The sequence below is a fragment of the Dipodomys spectabilis genome, unplaced genomic scaffold (assembly GCF_019054845.1).
Source record: "Dipodomys spectabilis isolate Male_0828 unplaced genomic scaffold, ASM1905484v1 ptg000480l, whole genome shotgun sequence".
Classification (NCBI taxonomy): domain Eukaryota; kingdom Metazoa; phylum Chordata; class Mammalia; order Rodentia; family Heteromyidae; genus Dipodomys; species Dipodomys spectabilis.
In genome coordinates, this window is record NW_024871157.1 from 995,337 (window position 1) to 1,012,037 (window position 16,701).

The 16,701-nt window shown below is 53.3% G+C and overlaps 1 protein-coding gene across 8 annotated transcripts in view; it reads left to right on the forward strand.

Annotated features, from left to right (window-relative positions):
• Pitpnm2 (phosphatidylinositol transfer protein membrane associated 2) overlaps positions 1-16,701 on the forward strand; it is a 114,406-nt gene that overhangs the window by 85,772 nt on the left and 11,933 nt on the right. For 7 of the 8 annotated variants that reach the window (XM_042669064.1, XM_042669068.1, XM_042669070.1 and 4 more), the window contains exons 4-10: positions 5,976-6,190; positions 7,562-7,683; positions 8,684-8,911; positions 12,006-12,311; positions 13,073-13,168; positions 14,508-14,612; positions 14,783-14,853. In XM_042669064.1, the coding sequence (XP_042524998.1) occupies positions 5,976-6,190; positions 7,562-7,683; positions 8,684-8,911; positions 12,006-12,311; positions 13,073-13,168; positions 14,508-14,612; positions 14,783-14,853 (1,143 nt within the window). Of the gene's footprint in view, positions 1-5,975; positions 6,191-7,561; positions 7,684-8,683; positions 8,912-12,005; positions 12,312-13,072; positions 13,169-14,507; positions 14,613-14,782; positions 14,854-15,120; positions 15,298-16,701 lie in introns of those variants that run through there. The other variant, XM_042669072.1, reaches the window with a different exon arrangement.

Below are 16,701 nucleotides of genomic sequence, written 5' to 3' on the forward strand. Positions count from 1 at the left end.
ACTGATTAGGAATCTGACTGTGGACTGTTGGAGTCCAGGAGGACAGACGTCCAGCCTCTGGGAAGGGTCGTCCCAGGCTTTTCTTAAGCTTAGACTCCGTCCTTTCTGGGCTCCTCCACACACATTGCAGTTCCACAACCTAAGTCCTTCTCCTGATGAATGTAGCTGCTGAGTGATCACGTGACCATCACAGCTCATGCAATGCTCACACCTTCATCTGCTCTGCAGTTTGCTGGACCGGCACGTGCAGTGTCATTTGGTGACTACTGACCTGTGAACTAAGATTTTGGTAGATGTAAATGTCTCCCACCTTTCAGATCATGAGCGTCAACACTGCCACTGGGTCCAGTGGATGGGCGTCCCTTTCGCATGAACTGAGCCAGAGTGACCTCTTAGTGTTGGCTAGAGTCCTCTGCTGCTCTGAGCTTCCAGGCCTTTGTACTTCTGGTGAGCAAGCCTATGTGCCACACCAGGTTTCACCAGGAACCGTGTTTCATGCCAAGTGCTAGCATGCCCAGAGGGAGTGAAGGCTGGGAGAGTGTTTGGAACACACCAGCCCCTGTGAGGTGCTTGGCAACACTTTGCCAAGAGGGGCTCGAGGTGCTTACTCAGGACCCTGGACAGCTCAGAGGGCTGCTCCCTGCAGGGTTTCTCAGTGTTTGCCCCCTTTCCTCCTCAGCAGCCCCAGGACAGTGGCCTGTCTACCCACCCAGGTCACCATCAGTTGATAGGAGGCACCGCTTCCTGCGCCATGGCCTGACTGAGCTATGGCTGTGCTAGGGCAGGCTCCTCCCCCCCCCCCATTTTATGATATCCTTGGGGACCCTGGGGTCAGCCTGCTCCCGAGGATTGTCCCAGAGATGCAGTGGCAGTGGTTGAGTCTTTACCAAGTATATTCTGGGCAGAGGCTCCAGAGTGCCACGTGGGTCGCACAGACCAGGGCCATTGTAGCTCTGCTGTTACCAGCTGTGGTGCCCACGCCACTGAGCCACCACTGGATTCCCTGTGAGTGGCTGGGGTGGTGACAGAAGCATAGTGCCCTGAGCCTGAAGGACATTGGCTGCGTTAGTCTCCGTGATACCCGCACAGTGGGTGTTGGGTGCTGTTCCTTCCAGCCCCTTATAGACAAGGAGGCTCAGGTGTCAGGGATCTTTTTTTTTTTTTTTTTTATCTTTTTTTATCGGTTGTGGGGCTTGAACTCTGGGCCTGGGCGCTGTCCCTCCGCTCTTCAGCTCAAGACTAGTGCTTTACCACTTGAGCCACAGTGCCACTTCCCCGTTTTCTGGTGGTTCATTAGAGATAAAGAGTCTCACAAACTTTCCTGCCTGGGCTGGCTTTGAACCGCGATCCTCAGATCTCAGCCTCCTGAGTAGCCAGGATTACAGGCGTGAGCCACCAGCACCCGGAGACATCAGGGATCTTATCAGAGATGCACAGCTGACCCACTGAGGCCACTCCTTGCCTGGAGACATGGCTGGCCCTTTCCACACATGGAGCACGCTTGAGAGTCTCTTACCTTCTCTGAAGTTACAGCTTTAAGGACTGGAGCAGGAAACCCTCTGCCCTCGTTTTCCTTACACAAGCCTACTCCTCCCCCACACTCACACCCATCCCCACATGCACACACAGCTTGAGTCCCCCTTGTGGACAGCCAGCTGGAGTGCTGTGATTAACTGAGAGTCAGGAAATGTCCTGCAGCTGCAGGTGTGGCTGTGCAGCTTGATGCCGAAGCAGATGAGGCTCCCGTTAGGTGACAAGCCGCAGCGAAAGCTTAGTCCTGGGCCATGGTGGATGCTCGCTTGGCTGGTTGACTAATGCCCTACTAACAATCCACATCCATATGTGGCAGGGAACATGGTTTGCTTGGAAGTAAGGTCTTTGTGTATCTACTTCATTTTCTTTAGTCTCATAGCTCAGCCTGGCCTGGGCATGTTATGTAGCCCAGGCTGGCCTCAGATTCACACATTCACAGCATCTGCCCCCAGAGTGCTGCCATTACCGGTGTACACCAGGCTGGGCAGAGTTATTAATTAAGGACTTTGAGAGATCATCTTGAGCTTAGGATGGGCCCTATATTAAATGACAGCTGTTCCCATAAGAAGGGCAAAAAGGAACCCAGGGAAGACCGGAGGAAGAGATAGGAGGGAGATTGTCATCACCCAGAGAAGCCAAGGATTCCTGGGAGCTAAAGAGGCAAGGAAGGGGCCTGGCTAGAGCCCTTGGTGAGAGGGGCTTAGTGATAGGCTGACCTTTCCAGGAGGCACCTGGAGACAGCGAGTCCTAGCCTGCCTGAGTGAGTGCCAACTTTTGTGTTTCTGCCCCACCCCACCCCACCCCATGATGCCAGAGTGGAAGGGCATTCCCTTGCCTTGCCCTTTTTCCAGTTCTCCATATCCTCCACTCTCAGAGACTTGTAGGTCCTCACCCCACCCCAAAGCAACCGCGGTTTGTTTTCTTACAGTTCAGAGGCAGGCTGTTAGGGTAGAGAGCTCTTTCCTTGTCTCTCCCACCTGCTGGTGGACCCAGTCTGTGGCAGCTTTCTTGCCTGAATCTACAAGGACGCTCCTTCCAAACAAGGTCTCATGCTCTAGGTGGATATCGATCAAGGGGGTTGTATAGATTAGCAGCTATCCTCATTTTAACTGAAGATCCTTTTCGGGGCTGAGAAGGAGTTGGCCACAAAATTGAGTTTAGTATCCATTTCTTTCTTTTTCTTTTGTCTGTTGTGGGACTTGAACTCAGAGCCTGGGCACTGTCCTTGAGATCTTTTTGCTCAAGACTACTGCTCTGCCTATGACTTTGAGCCACAGCTCCACTTCTGATTTTCTGGTGGTCAATTGGAGATAAGAGTTTCACAGAGCCAGGCGCTGGTGTCTCACGCCTGTAATCCTAGCTACTCAGGAGGCTGAGATCTGAGGATCGCAGTTCAAAGCCAATCCCGGGCAGGAGAGACCGTGAGACTCCTATCTCCAATAAACCACCAGAAAACCAGAAGTGGCGCTGTAGCTCAAGTGGTAGAGCGCTCACCTTGAGCTGAAGAGCTGAGGGACAGCGCCCAGGCCCAGAGTTCAAGCCCCATGACCGACAAAAAAAAAAAAAAAAAAAGAGTTTCACAGATTTTTCTGCCCAGGCTGGGTTGGAAGAGTGATCCTTAGATCTCTGCTTCCTGAATAGCTAGGATTACAGGCATGAGCTACCAGAGCCCAAGGATAGAATCCATTTATTATAGCAACAGATGCTTACTAAACATCTGCTGTGGGCTGGTGAATTTTCCTTGAGACAGCTGTGTAGTCTGAGCAGGTCCTGGAGTCAAACAGACTCGGAGCCTTGCTCTGCTGTATAAAGTCGTGCAACTAGGGACAAGTCACCACTGTCTATCCTAGACTCTATCATCTGCAGATTGAGGTCTGTGGTCCTGACATTGCTCTGGGGGTAACACAGGAAGTAAAGAAGACCATGCAGGCTGGGATTGTGGCTTAGTTGTAGAGTGCTTGCCTAGCATGCCCTGGGTTCGATTCTTCAGTACCACATAAACAGAAAAAGCCAGAAGTGGCACTGTGGCTCAAATGGTAGAGTGCTAGCCTGAGCAAAAGAAGCTCAGGGACAGTGCCCAGGCCCTGAGTTCAAGACCCAGAACTGGCAAAAAAAAAAAAAAAAAGACCATGCATAGCTATGGCAGGAAGCCAGTGTGAGAAGCAGGAATGTAGATAGATCCCTGACTCAGGATCTGCTTGTGCTGTGAATCTGGTCCACAGTCCAGGAGCTTGGGGGCATGGGGTACACACAGATGTCTAACCACATCTCTGGCCTCCACCAAGGCCTTTTTTTCCCCTCATTTTATCCAAAGAGGTCCAGTCATTCTGGGTCCTGGTACTGGAGCACATCCTTATGCCCTGCGGAGGTTGTATACTAAGAGCCGCTGTGTGCGCACTCACATCTGTGCACAGAGGTATGCACTCTCAGACACAGCTGCTGTTCAGCAGCTGACCGAAGATGGCCTTGGCTATGCCGTCATGTTGCCATGGAAACAGATGCTGGGTTTAAAGTCACCAGCACCTCAAACATAAGGTCTTTGAATAAGCAGAAAGCTGACCTCTGGACAGTGGGCAGGACAGTGGGTCCAGAGACACTTAAGTGATCCAGATGATCCACATTTGACCCCCCACCTTTTTTTGTGGTACTGGGGCTTCAACCCAGAGTCTGGGTGTTGTCCCTTAGCTTTTTTGCTCAACATTAGTGCTCTACCACTTAAGCCACAGCTGCACTTCCGGATTATTTGGGGATACTTAGATAAGAGTGAGATACGAGTCTCACAGCTTTTCTTGCCCTGGCTGGCTTCGAACCACTGTCTTTAGATCTCAGCCTCCTGAGTAGCTAGAATTACAGGGGTGACTTCCTTTTAGCTTCTTTTCAAGGTCTTTTAAAACACAGGAGTTAATTTCAATGAAGTCAAGTTTATCTGATTTTGTTTTGTTGCTTGTAATTTTGGTTTCATGGGTCTAAAACCATGGTCTCATCCAAAGTCATAAAGATGTATATGTTGTGTTTTCTTCTGAGGGTTTTACATTTAGTTCATCATGACCTTAGGGGACTTTGTGGCCCTCTGTGCTGCTGGGGGTCCTACCAAAATCCCTGCTGCTTTCCCTACTGTGCTGGGCTTCACTTGCTTCCTGTCCAGGGCATTGTGCTTATATATTGTATTGAGTCTTTGCCTCTGGAGTCTTCTCCAAGACAGCTTGGGGATGGAGGGGGGGAGATGGGAAAGGGAAACAAAGGGGGAGGCAACAATGCTTGATAAGAAATATACTCATTACCTTGCCCGCGTAATTGTAACCCCTCTGTACGGTATTTTCACAATTAAAAAAAAAAGAGACAGCTTCCATACACTCACTTTGAAGAACCCTGAGTTAGCACTTGTGCACTCCCTCTCTCTCTCTCTCTCTCTCTCTCTCTCTCTCTCTCTCTCTCTTTCTCTCTTTCTCTCTCTCTCGCACACACACACACACACACACACACACACTCAGAGGGACTGCTTCAGTGACCCAGCCCAGCATATGGTCACAGCCCTCATTCTCCCAAGTGATACTCTGAGCCTAGGACACCCTGGCTCTCTGATAGATGTCTCCTCCGTCCAGGGAACAGGAAACCTGCTTCTTGCTGCGAGCTGGCTGCCTCCATCAGCTGTAAAGGAGATATCAGGGTTATGGTCAGGAGAAGGTACAGCTCATCTGTGAGGCTGAGTCACACTTGGCAGCCAGTTTGTCCAGTAGGGCTATGGAGGGAGACCCTTGGAGGGGTTGGGGAAGAGCAGCAGAGCATGTGGTCGGTACCCAGCCAACAGCATCAGTGACTGATCTAGGACCAGGAAATTGAGCAGGGCAGAGAAACAGGCAACAGTTTGGGGGTTCAATGCACAAGTTTTCACCTCTCGTTAAATTTATTTGCAAGTATGTGCTCTTTCAGCTGCTATTGTTACTACAACTGACTTCTTCATTTCCTGTTTGTGTTGATTTTGTATCCTGCAACTTCTCTAAGCTTGGGGACTATTACTTGGGGACTATTCCTTTGAGTTTTTAATATAAATTTAGATTATGTCATCAGTAAACTAAGATTATTTCACTTTTTCCTTTCTCATTTGATGCCTCATATTGCTTCTTTCATTTGCCTAATTACTGTAGCTAGCCTCTCCAATCCTGAACTGACAGGAGCAAGCAAGTTGGCATCCTCGTCTTGTTCCTCATCTTGTGAGCAGTCAGGAGTCAGTGTGTCCTGGGGCTTAGAGAATGCCCTTGGAGAGCCTTGGAGCCCGTGGAGTCGAGGTCTAGAACTGAGGGGAGGCTTCTGCAGTGGCACAGGAGGAGGCAGCTTCATGGCCAGAGCCACTGCCCATTCCACACCTGGGCTTGGTCCCCCCCACCCCCCAGCCCATTCTACAGAGTGCCCTGACCACACATGATATTGCTTTGTCCCCACAGAAGAAGAGCCGAAATGAGACCCATGGCGAAGGCAGCGGTGTGGAGATCCTGGAAAACCGACCCTATACAGATGGTCCTGGCGGCTCTGGGCAGTACACACACAAGGTGTACCACGTGGGCATGCACATCCCCAGTTGGTTCCGTTCCATCTTGCCCAAGGCAGCCCTGCGAGTGGTGGAGGAATCCTGGAACGCCTACCCTTACACCAGAACCAGGTGCCGCTGCTTCTGCCCTCTCTTCCACATGCCACTTGGGGGCCGGGGGAGGAACTTCATGGCCTAGGCCCATGGGCTGGAAACTTCAGGTAGGCTTAATCAGTGCACCCCTAGGGCTCTGTCCCAGATGGGTGCCTGAAAGTTTCCCCAGGGCAACCATACACAGAAAAACCTATGTACTCTGGATGCTTCCCAGACTGCCCAGGGGTGGAGGCCACAAGGGCAGGAGTTGAGTAGGGGATACTGGACACTCCATTGCCATCTGGAAAATCCAGAGAATGCCAGCTCACTCCTAAGTTCTCCCAAGAAGCCCGATAGCCAGCCTGCTGAAAGAAATGTGAACTGAGAATAGACCACATCGATGGCTCTGAGATCTTCAGCTCCTGTGACAGTGTTTACTGTGTCACATGCTGGGCAGGGCTTTTCCTGGGACCCCTCCAAAGGGGGTCTTCACTTTGTGCCAAGTGCATAGCTGAGCACTGCTCCTCCCACCAGCCACTCTCTTGTGTAGAATGTTCCCCAGCAGCCTCCCAGGGTACCTGCTTTCCTCAGACACAGGAAGTGCTGAACCTCAGGAGCTCTACTCTAACCCAGAGAGGAGCTGTTACCCCAGAAAGGTGGCTGGGCCCAGACCCCTTCACCCTGCAGAATGCCAGCTGCCATACTGTGCTTGCCTAATACCATACCATGAGCACCTGGACACCAGATACAAGCCTTCTAGAAGCAGCTCTCCCTGCTGCCCCTCCTCCTTTTCTCCCCCTCTGCTTCCTCCCCCCCCCCCCCCCCACCGCCTTCTCTTCTTCTTCTTCCTTCTTCCTTCTTTGTTCGCCTGTCCTAGGGCTTGAACTCTGGGCCTGGGAGCTTTGCCTGAGCTCATTTTGCTCAAGACTGGCACTCTTTCACTTGAGCCACTTCTGGCTTTTTCTGTGATTCACTGAAGATAAGAATCTCATAGACTTGCCTAACTGGGCTGGCTTCAAACCATGATCCTCAGATCTTAACTTCCAGAGTAGCTAGGATTACAGGTGTGAGCCACTGGTACCTGGTCAACCCCCTCTTCTTTGTTTGGGTTTTTTTTTTAAACTGTATTTTTTTTCTTTTCTTTTTTGGTACTGGGGATCGAACCTAGGACGTTGCACTTGCTAGGCAAGCGTTTTGCCACTGAGCTACATCCCAGCCCCCCAACCCCTCTTCTTAAACCCATCCCTCTCCCAGGGCTGTTCTTGGGACAAGGTGAAGGTCTGGGACATGGATGGATCTGTTGCATCTCAGACAACCACACCCTTCTTCCTTTCCCACCTCATTCCTACTCCAAAAGGCAGCCCCAGCCCCTCCTTGCACTGTCCCAGTGGACACTGTGCTTCCCCTCAGGTTCACCTGCCCCTTCGTGGAGAAGTTCTCCATCGACATTGAGACTTATTATAAGACTGATGCTGGGGAAAATCCTGATGTATTCAGCCTGTCCCCTGTGGAGAAGAACCAGCTGATAACAGGTGAGCAGGAGGACCAGCCCTGCAGAGCCCCTCAGCCCTACCCTCCTAGGAGCAGCTGGAGTCCCAGTAAGTGTCAGAGCCTGAGAGTGAGGCAGGAGAGACCTCTGGGATCCTGACGTGAACTCCATGTCTAAAGGCCTCTCACACTCAGAGCCCCTCCCTGTATACCACCAGTGCACATGTGCACTCAGGGCTGTGTAGTCTTGGAGAGCCGTCTCAGGCTGACAGCCACGTGGGCCAGGGGATGTGGCACATAACAGGGCCCATGTCCCCTTGCAGCATGTGGCCTCTCTCCTTTAGCCGCTGTCACTTTGCACAAAGCAGGACCCTTCTGTTGAATCTTTTTTAAAAGAGACCAGAGATCAGGATTTTCATGCGAAATCTTCCAGTTCTGAAACATTGGCCACTAATGAAAAATTGCTAAATAGACTTAAGCTGATCAAACAAAACACATCTGTGGGCCAACTGCAGTTCTGCAGTCCCCTCTTCCCAGATGGGTTTTGTAATTAGTCAGCCAGACTGGGTCCCTTCCAGCCAGCTTAAAAGCCCTATGTGTAACAGGGCTGACCTGGCTCAGGGTGGTTGGGTGCCTGGCCAGCATATCTAGCTGTACGCCCATCACTCCTGGGAGAACTGTCCTCCCTCCCCCATACACACATCCTGGCGTTTCCCAAGACCCCATCAGTGCTACTGGGACACTTGGCCTCACACACCCACTCTTGCTAGCCTTCTTACCCGTCTCTGCCCCATCATTCTCCAGGAAAGCTCGCCCTCCGATGCACCCTAGCTCACTGCCTCACCTCCCTGCTCTGCATGATGGCAGGGTGCACACGGACTCTGGGTTTCCCTGACCTGACTTCCAGAAAGATGGCTGGGAAGCCTCACTGTCCTTCTACATGGCAGGACCGGAGCCATACAAGGCCTTCAGGGTAGAAGGAGTCCTAGGGGGTACAGGGTGAAGGTCAGGCAGATATGCCCACTTGCAGGGTTGTCCCCACAGACTTCATCGACATCGTCAAGGACCCTGTTCCCCCCAACGAGTATAAGACTGAGGAAGATCCCAAGCTGTTCCAGTCAGTCAAGACCCATCGGGGCCCGCTGTCGGACAATTGGATCGAGGAGTACAAGAGGCGCCTCCTCCCCATCATGTGTGCCTACAAGCTCTGCAAGGTGGAGTTCCGCTACTGGGGCATGCAGTCCAAGATCGAGAGGTTCATCCACGATACAGGTGAGCTCACCCCAGGCCGCCTGCACTGGATGTCTGCCTGAGATTCTCAACCCCCATTTCTTTCCTGAAAGGTGACCCCAAAACCCGTGTCCCCATCCTGGGACCATCTGTGCTTGCAGTCCGATGCCTAGAGGTCCCCAACCTGGCTGTGTCTGTTAGCATGTAGTCTAGACCCCACTCAGGCCAGAAGCCCAGCAAGGACAGCAGGGACTAAGGCCTCTGACTCGGGCCTTCCTGTTCTCTACCTGAGGAGACCCAGACCCCAGGTTCAGCCCACAGCTGTGCCTCCACCACAGACTTGAGAGCCAGGCAACAGAGCAACTCAGTCTTTTTTTTTTTTGGGTCCGGTCGTGGGGCTTGAACTCTGGGCCTGGGCGCTGTCCTTCAGCTCTTCAGCTCAAGGCTAGCGCTCTACCATTTGAGCCACAGCGCCACTTCCGGCTTTTTTCTTTTTGCTTATGTGGTGCTGAGGAATTAAACCCAGGGCCTCATGCATGCAAGGCAAGCACTCTACCACTGAGCCACCTTCCCAGCCCCAGCAACTCAGTCTTTGTAATGCCTTTTACACACACACACACACACACAGGCCTGCGCAGAGCAGGTGCCCATAATTGCCTGAGAGCTTCCAGCCCAGTGAGTGCTCGCTGAGGCTCCACCCTCTTTACAGCCTCTTGGCTGCTGCCTATCCCCTTGTGGCAAGACATCAGTTCCCAGGCTAGTCCCACGCCAGGCTCACGGCCTGAGAGACACCCTGGGCAGATACCTCCTGATGCCTTGACCAAGGACAGCTTACTTTAGACATGGACAGAGCCACACCATTGAGAACACACTTCAGCCTTGTCACACACACCCGGGATGACCCTGTTCACACAGGAGGGAACAGAGACCTGGCTTTGGGCTGCATCCCGAACAAATGTTCTGTACCCTGGTGGTAGAGGTGTCTCATTAGAAGGGCTCCTGCAGTGCCGGTGCTGGGACCCAAGAGTGGCTCTGTGCCCGCAGCAGATGCAGTGTGGCCAGGGCCTTGACGGTGTGTGGTTGCGTGGCCAGCTCTACGCCAGGGCAGACTCTCAGGCATGTGCACTGTGTTAATGTCTGTTGCAGGAGCCAGGAAGGGTGATCTGAGGAGAAAGATGTATCCTGTCCCACTGGCTGCCTAACCACATGGGAATCGAGATGACCTAAGCCAGGCTCCCCATTACCCAGAGCTCACAGGCAGGGACCCATTTCCCCAACTCTCAGGCCTAGGCCAGGAGGACATCATCCTAGAAACAGCCCAGGTGTCAGGCCTGCCTGCCAACCTAGGCCTCACACCTCCTGTTGTGGGCCCTACTTCCTAAGGTGGGAGTGATTTTCACCTCACTGAGGACATGGGATAGGCTGGGGGAGGGATTCATCAGCCCTGCTCAGTCTGCCCCAGCCCTGCCCCCCCCCCTCACGCCTCAAGGAGAGAACAGAGGCTGGTCAGTGCCGTGTCTCACCCACCTCATGGTCCAGCCAGGATGTAGACAGCGCCAGCTGATGGAGGGGAGCGGGAGGAAGGAGGAGGATGTATGCCCTGAGAGCCAGCCACCATTCCTTCTGGGTTTGGCCACTAGTGAGACTCACACACATTCCAGAATGTTCACAAAACAGAAAAACAGTGCAAACGAGCCAAAGGCCCGCTGGCAGGAAAAGGAGTACATGAAATGTGGTGTCGCAAATACATAAACACTGCACTGCAGCCAGCCCAGTGCCCTTGAGCTCCACATGAGTGCAGACCCAGATAAAACTCGCCAGAGAAGCAAGCAGCAGAAAACACACATGGCAGAACACGCGTGCACATTTCAGAACAGCCAAAGCAGTCCCACACATTGTGCAGGAAAACACAATACACCTCGTGATAAAGCCAAGCAACACAGGTAACACGTTCAGGACGGGCTCTCCCAGGAGTGTGTGCGGGAGCCTGACCGGGCACTTCGCCGGTGGATAGACACGGTTGATGGCCTGTTTTGTTTTCTGTGAATATTTGGGGGGGGGCGGTGAGGAGTCACTTTTGGTTTGGTTGTAGTACTGGGGATTGAGCTCGGAGCTTTCTCATGTTTTGCTCAGCAACCTGGCATGATGGCGCACACCCTCTGGTTCATTGTGGAAGAGAGCATTTAGGTCAGCCTTGAAACACGTGTTCATTCCCAGTTGTGCACCAAAGCTTCAAGGTGTCACATCACCCCAGAAGTGATCTGTTCTTAGCCATCTCCACTCCCATCCTTGCTAAAGCCTCCCCACTGTGCTGTCTGTCTCTGTAACTCCCCAGCTACTCCTTATGCCTTAAAAGGTATGTTATTAAGTCAGGCATAGTGGGACATGCCTGTAATCCCAGCACTCAGGAGGCAGGATGATTTAAATTTAAATCAGCCTAAGCTACGTAGACTTTATATATATTAGTATATCCTATTGTGTATATATAATATATCCCTGGGAGGTTTTTTGTACGGGTCCTGGGGCTTGAACCCAGAGCCTGGGTACTGTCCCTGAACTTTTTTGCTCTAGGCGAGCTAGCACTCTACCACTTGAACCACAGCTTTCCACTTTTGGTTTTTTTGGTGCTTAATTGGAGATCAGAGTCTCATAGACTTTCCTGCCCAGGCTTAGCTTTGAACCATGATCCTCAGATCTCAGCCTCCTGAACTGCTGGTAACCAGCTCATGTATAATATATTCTTATCTATCACATGCAGATAACATATCCTACTGGTGGCATTTTTAAAGAGGAAACACAATCCATTGTGAATTTGAACTTCTATAGTAAAAGCAGAGCTGGCAGTAGACGAGAGACTTGGGAAGTCCTATTCTACTTCCTGAGACAGAACTCTCCCTAAATTAATTGTGGCTTCTGACCAAACACGTTACTGAGGAGGCACTTCTGCTTTAATGACAGAAACACTGGCTTTGAATTGTGATCCTCAGATCTCAGGCTCCTGAGTAGCTAGGATTACAGGCATGAGCCACTGACATCCAGCTTGTGATTTGCAGTTTGAGTGCAGCTGGACCTGGGCAAGTGCTGCTGTGGGCCATCTCTGACCCGGAGCCCTCCTCTGCCCCCCGCCCCCATGCAGGCTTGCGGCGGGTAATGGTACGGGCCCACCGGCAGGCCTGGTGCTGGCAGGATGAGTGGTATGGGCTGAGCATGGAAAACATCCGTGAGCTGGAGAGGGAGGCACAGCTCATGCTGTCCCGCAAGATGGCCCAGTTTACCGATGATGAGGGAGCTATGGAGCTTGCCAAGGACCACACCACCCAGGACCAGGCATCTGGAGTGCCACCTGAGCCCAGCAGCAGCAACGGGGAGCCCCTGGTAGGGCGGGGCCTCAAGAAGCAGTGGTCCACATCCTCCAAGTCTTCACGGTCATCCAAGCGGGGAGGTGAGCTTCCGTACCAGCCAGCCCCTGTGCTAGGATCCCTGACTTTTGGTACAGGGCCTTCCCTCCCTTCCTCGCCCTTCCACATGGACAGTGTGGGACTCAGCCCCCTGGGGGCAGAGCTCTTCTCTGACACCAGGCTCCGGGCAATGAAGCTGGGACCTTCACCCAGCAGGCCCCAGACATCTACAGCAAGACAGACAGCAGCTAGATGGGTCTGGGTCTGGCTCATGTGGAGGGGCCTAGCCACCCAATGGGACCCTACATGGCATCAGATTCTAGGAAAAGGAAGCGGGCCCCCTGTGCAGCCCTGCTTGCCCTCTGCAAGCCCGCTTTTCCAGGCCTGTGTGTCTGGCTGGCCCTAGGCCCTGCTGTGAGAGCAGATCCACATCTCCCCTGCTGACCCTGCAGTGCACACCATTGTGTACTGTGCTATGGCCCAATTTAAGGGGTTGGTTCATGGTTCAGACCCATGTGAGCAAGCATATGTCCTGGTCTTAACACACCGTGCCTGCCTGTGCCCATACTCCTGCTAGACACCGCAGGAGCTCCTTTTGAAGAAGCTTCTACCCAGATAGGCCCAGTGCACTTCACGCTGTTTTTTGTTCTCTTCCATCTCTGGTGAACCTTCCTGGGTGAGGGGACAGCTTCTGAGGATGCCTGCCTAGCCTTTTGTGGTTTCCTTCACACCTCCTTGCCTGCCACGGTAGGCTGCTGGGCCCTCCCCTGAAAGCCAGAGGTCAATGTGGGGTTTTGCCTTCTAGCCAGCCCTTCCCGCCACAGCATCTCGGAGTGGAGGATGCAGAGCATTGCCAGGGACTCAGACGAGAGTTCAGACGATGAGTTCTTCGATGCTCATGGTAGGCTGGAGATGCCTGCACCCTTAGGGTCTTCCTGGGAAAGGTGGGGCCTGCTGCTATGCAGGGGACAGCCTAGGGGCTGGGAACGGGGCATGGAGGACTCGATGACATCACCAGGGGCCCAGCTTCTTTGAGTCTGGGGTATCAGCTCACCCTGGCCAGACAGCAGGATGTGCTGTGGGCCTGGCAGGAGGAGAGTTCTCTCTTAAAACCCCCCAAAAGAGATACACAATGTTCTGTATTTGTATTTTATTTTGTACTTACCTTCTTTGTCTTGATTAAATACAATTAATACATGCTAAATTAAATATGCACATAATGTAGACACTTCAGAAAACGTAATAAGCAGAGAATAGATGAGCTTCCGATTCCCCCACTAATCCCAAAATGACACTGCAAGCACACAGCCCGCAGCTTGCTGGCGCTGCAAGATGAAAGTGCCCGCGTCCTCTCACAGCCCTCAGAGGGGCCGGCCGGCAGGCAGGCAGGCAGGCAGACAGCCCAGGGAGACGGGTCCCCCATGGGCGAGAGCCGAGCCAGGCTCGCTGCTGCAGCAGAACAGGGGCTCAGAAAGACACAGGGACTTGCCCACAGATGCACAGCAGTTAGGGATACTGTGAGCCTTCTTGTTGCCGCCACCATAGCTTCGAGGGGCAGAGGAGTTCCCAAGTGTGGTATCTTCGTTAACTGGCCAGCGAGACACACTTAGGGACAGGGTTAAGTGGTAGAGCACCTAGTGCTGAAACAAAAACCAAAGACATCAACTATTTGGGAGGCAGAGGAAGGAGTTTCAAACCAGCCCTGGCCAAGTTAGATACTCTAACAACAAATAAACAAATAGATCCAAAGGGCTAGAGGTATATAATTTAATAGTCAGCATGAGGCTCTGGTTTAGGTGCCTAGCACTGGGGAATAGGGAGGCATCAACTGATGGATGGGTAAACAAAAGAACCAGGTTTAGCTATCTAAAGGAAGGGAGCATGGAGATACCCCAGGGTGATGCGCCTTGAACTCAAGCATGATGCTACATGTGGTTCAGTTGATGGGAGAGGAGATAGATTGGTTACTGGTGGCCAAGGTGAGAGTGAGGACTGGCTGTCATGGGTGGTGGAACCATTTCACAGTTAGGGAATGGCAATGTTGGCACGGCGCCGGGAATGTACCCGCTGCCACTTTAAAATAGTTTAAATGGTCAATTTTAGTAGTATATGTATGTCATCACAATTTTTAAAAGTCGGTTGTGTGAGGGCATGACCAGCCTTCAGGGAAGAGAGAGCAGAGCCCAGCACACAGGTCTCCCCCCTGGCTCCCCACCCCAATGAAGGTTCTCTCCTCCCAGAGGACCTGTCCGACTCGGAGGAGATGTTCCCCAAGGACATCACCAAGTGGAGCTCCAATGATCTCGTGGACAAAGTGGAGAGCCCAGAGCCAGAGGACACACAGGGTGACCAGCTTGGGGGGTGCGGGGTGCCCCGAGCCAGGGAACATGCAGGGTGACCAACTTAGTGTACAGTGCTGGGTCCCCTGGGCCCCAAGCTCCTCTTATCAGAGTTACCGCCTTGGACCAGGCTGCCCTGCTACACCTCAGCTCAGATTGTAGCTTCTGTTTTGCAGACAGTCTGTACCGCCAGAGCAGCCCTGAGTTCAGGGTGGCCTCCAGCGTGGAGCAGCTGAACATCATCGAGGTAGGTGCAGAGCCAGGGTTATGCTGCCTGTGGCTGCAAGGAGGGGTAGGGTGCAGAGGACTGGTTTCGGGGAACTGCACCGTAGCATCACGTCCCTGCCCCGCCAGGCAATGCCAGGGTGCCCTGTCCTCACGGCCTTGCTAGGGAGGTATCTGCCAGCCATACCGCCCCCCCCCAACCCCAAGAAGTAAGGACAGCAGGTAGCCCTCAAGATCTTGACCAAGCTCCACTTGTGGGAAAGTAAAATGAGAAACTTATAAATTCCAGATGAAAAATAAGATCTTCACCTTGTGCCTATGCCCAGCCTGCCTGCTGTCCCTGAAGATAAAAAGACGGAAGGAGAGGATGCAAAAGCCATCTAGGCAGAAGTGATGTGGCATGGCCTTCAAGGTGGTGTGTGGAGTCAGGCAGAGCTCAGTGTATCAATAAAGCTGTCTCTGTGGAGCTTGCGTCCCCTTTGGGGGTTCTTTGCTGGCGCCCGTGCCCTTTTCCTCCACCTGCAGGCAGTCAGAGCTGTTTGCACTGGGCGCAGGAGCCATCCTGTGGTCACCACACTGCCCTGGCCCCAAGAATCCTCAGGTGGAGATGGCATCTCTGTGGGAGACTCAGGTCCCTCGGGAAGGTCTGGGGAGGAGAATCTACACCTCTCCACTTGTGGGGTCCTCTGTTTTGAGGTCTGAGGTCTCAGTGGGCTTTTCTGGAAGGGCAGGTAGAAGGGCGTGGTTTCAAGGTGCTGCCTGGTGGCTGAGGCAGCTGCACACAGCTCTGACTGCCCCGGAGGGAGGTGCGGTGCCGGGCTGGGATCTGTCTCGGGGTGTGCGTGGGACCCGCATGATCCCGGGCCGTCACCATCCAAGTCAGACCCCCTGCTGGCAATAACCCTCAAACTGGAACCTTCCCTGTGGAAGGGGGACAGCCTCGCGGAAACATGACGAGGTGCCCTGGCTCTCCAGAGCTGGCCCCTGGCACGCGGTGCCCTGGCTCTCCAGAGCTGGCCCCTGGCACACGGGAGTGGGGGTGGGGTGCTGGTCCCTCCGGAGCTCAGGGGAGGTGAAATTCCGTGCTGAGTCCAGCCAGCGTGTGCAGGATTCTCTTGGCCCCGAGGCGCAGACCCGCTCATCCCCAGATGAGTTAGCACCACCGGACTAGCTCCCTAACCCTAACCCGGGGACAGGCAGGCGGCACAGACTGCCCGAACATCCTCATCACACGAGCCTACGGCTAGCCAGCTGTTCTCCTAACCTGGGCAGGCCATCTGTGGGGACAGATGTTATCCTGCCCTGTGACCCACAGCTGGTTTCCATCAGCAACTTTCCCCAGTCCACTCTCACACTGTGGATGTATCATGTACTCTTCTGTGGCCCCTCCCAGGCCCATGTCACACGAAGCTTACATAGGAGCCAGTGGGGTGGGTCCTGCGAACAGGACTATGGCCTGAGTTGGGCTGTTTGGGAGAGCCCTGAGCTTTGGCAGCAGCTGTGATCCAGTCTGGCTTGGTGCTGACACTAAGTGTGTCCAGAGTGATGCTAGCTCAGTCCCTGGGCCTCTCCTCTCCATCACTTCTCTGAAGAGAATTCCTAGATATCATTCTGGTTGCCGTTAGACCTCAGGTAGATGTGGCCAGGGAGGAGATAGGACTCTTAGTCAGTGAGGAGGAGGTCGGACCCTGTAGTCAGGCCGACAGAGGTGCCTGAGGAAGGCATGAGGGAGGCCCTGCCTCTGCCACAATGTCTCTGCGCTTGGGAATCTTGGTCTTACAGAATCTCAGGAATGGCAGGGGCTAGGATCCAAGGAGCTCTTAGAGGAACTCAGAGCCAGGCTCTGAGTCAGCGATGGCCTTGACTGCTC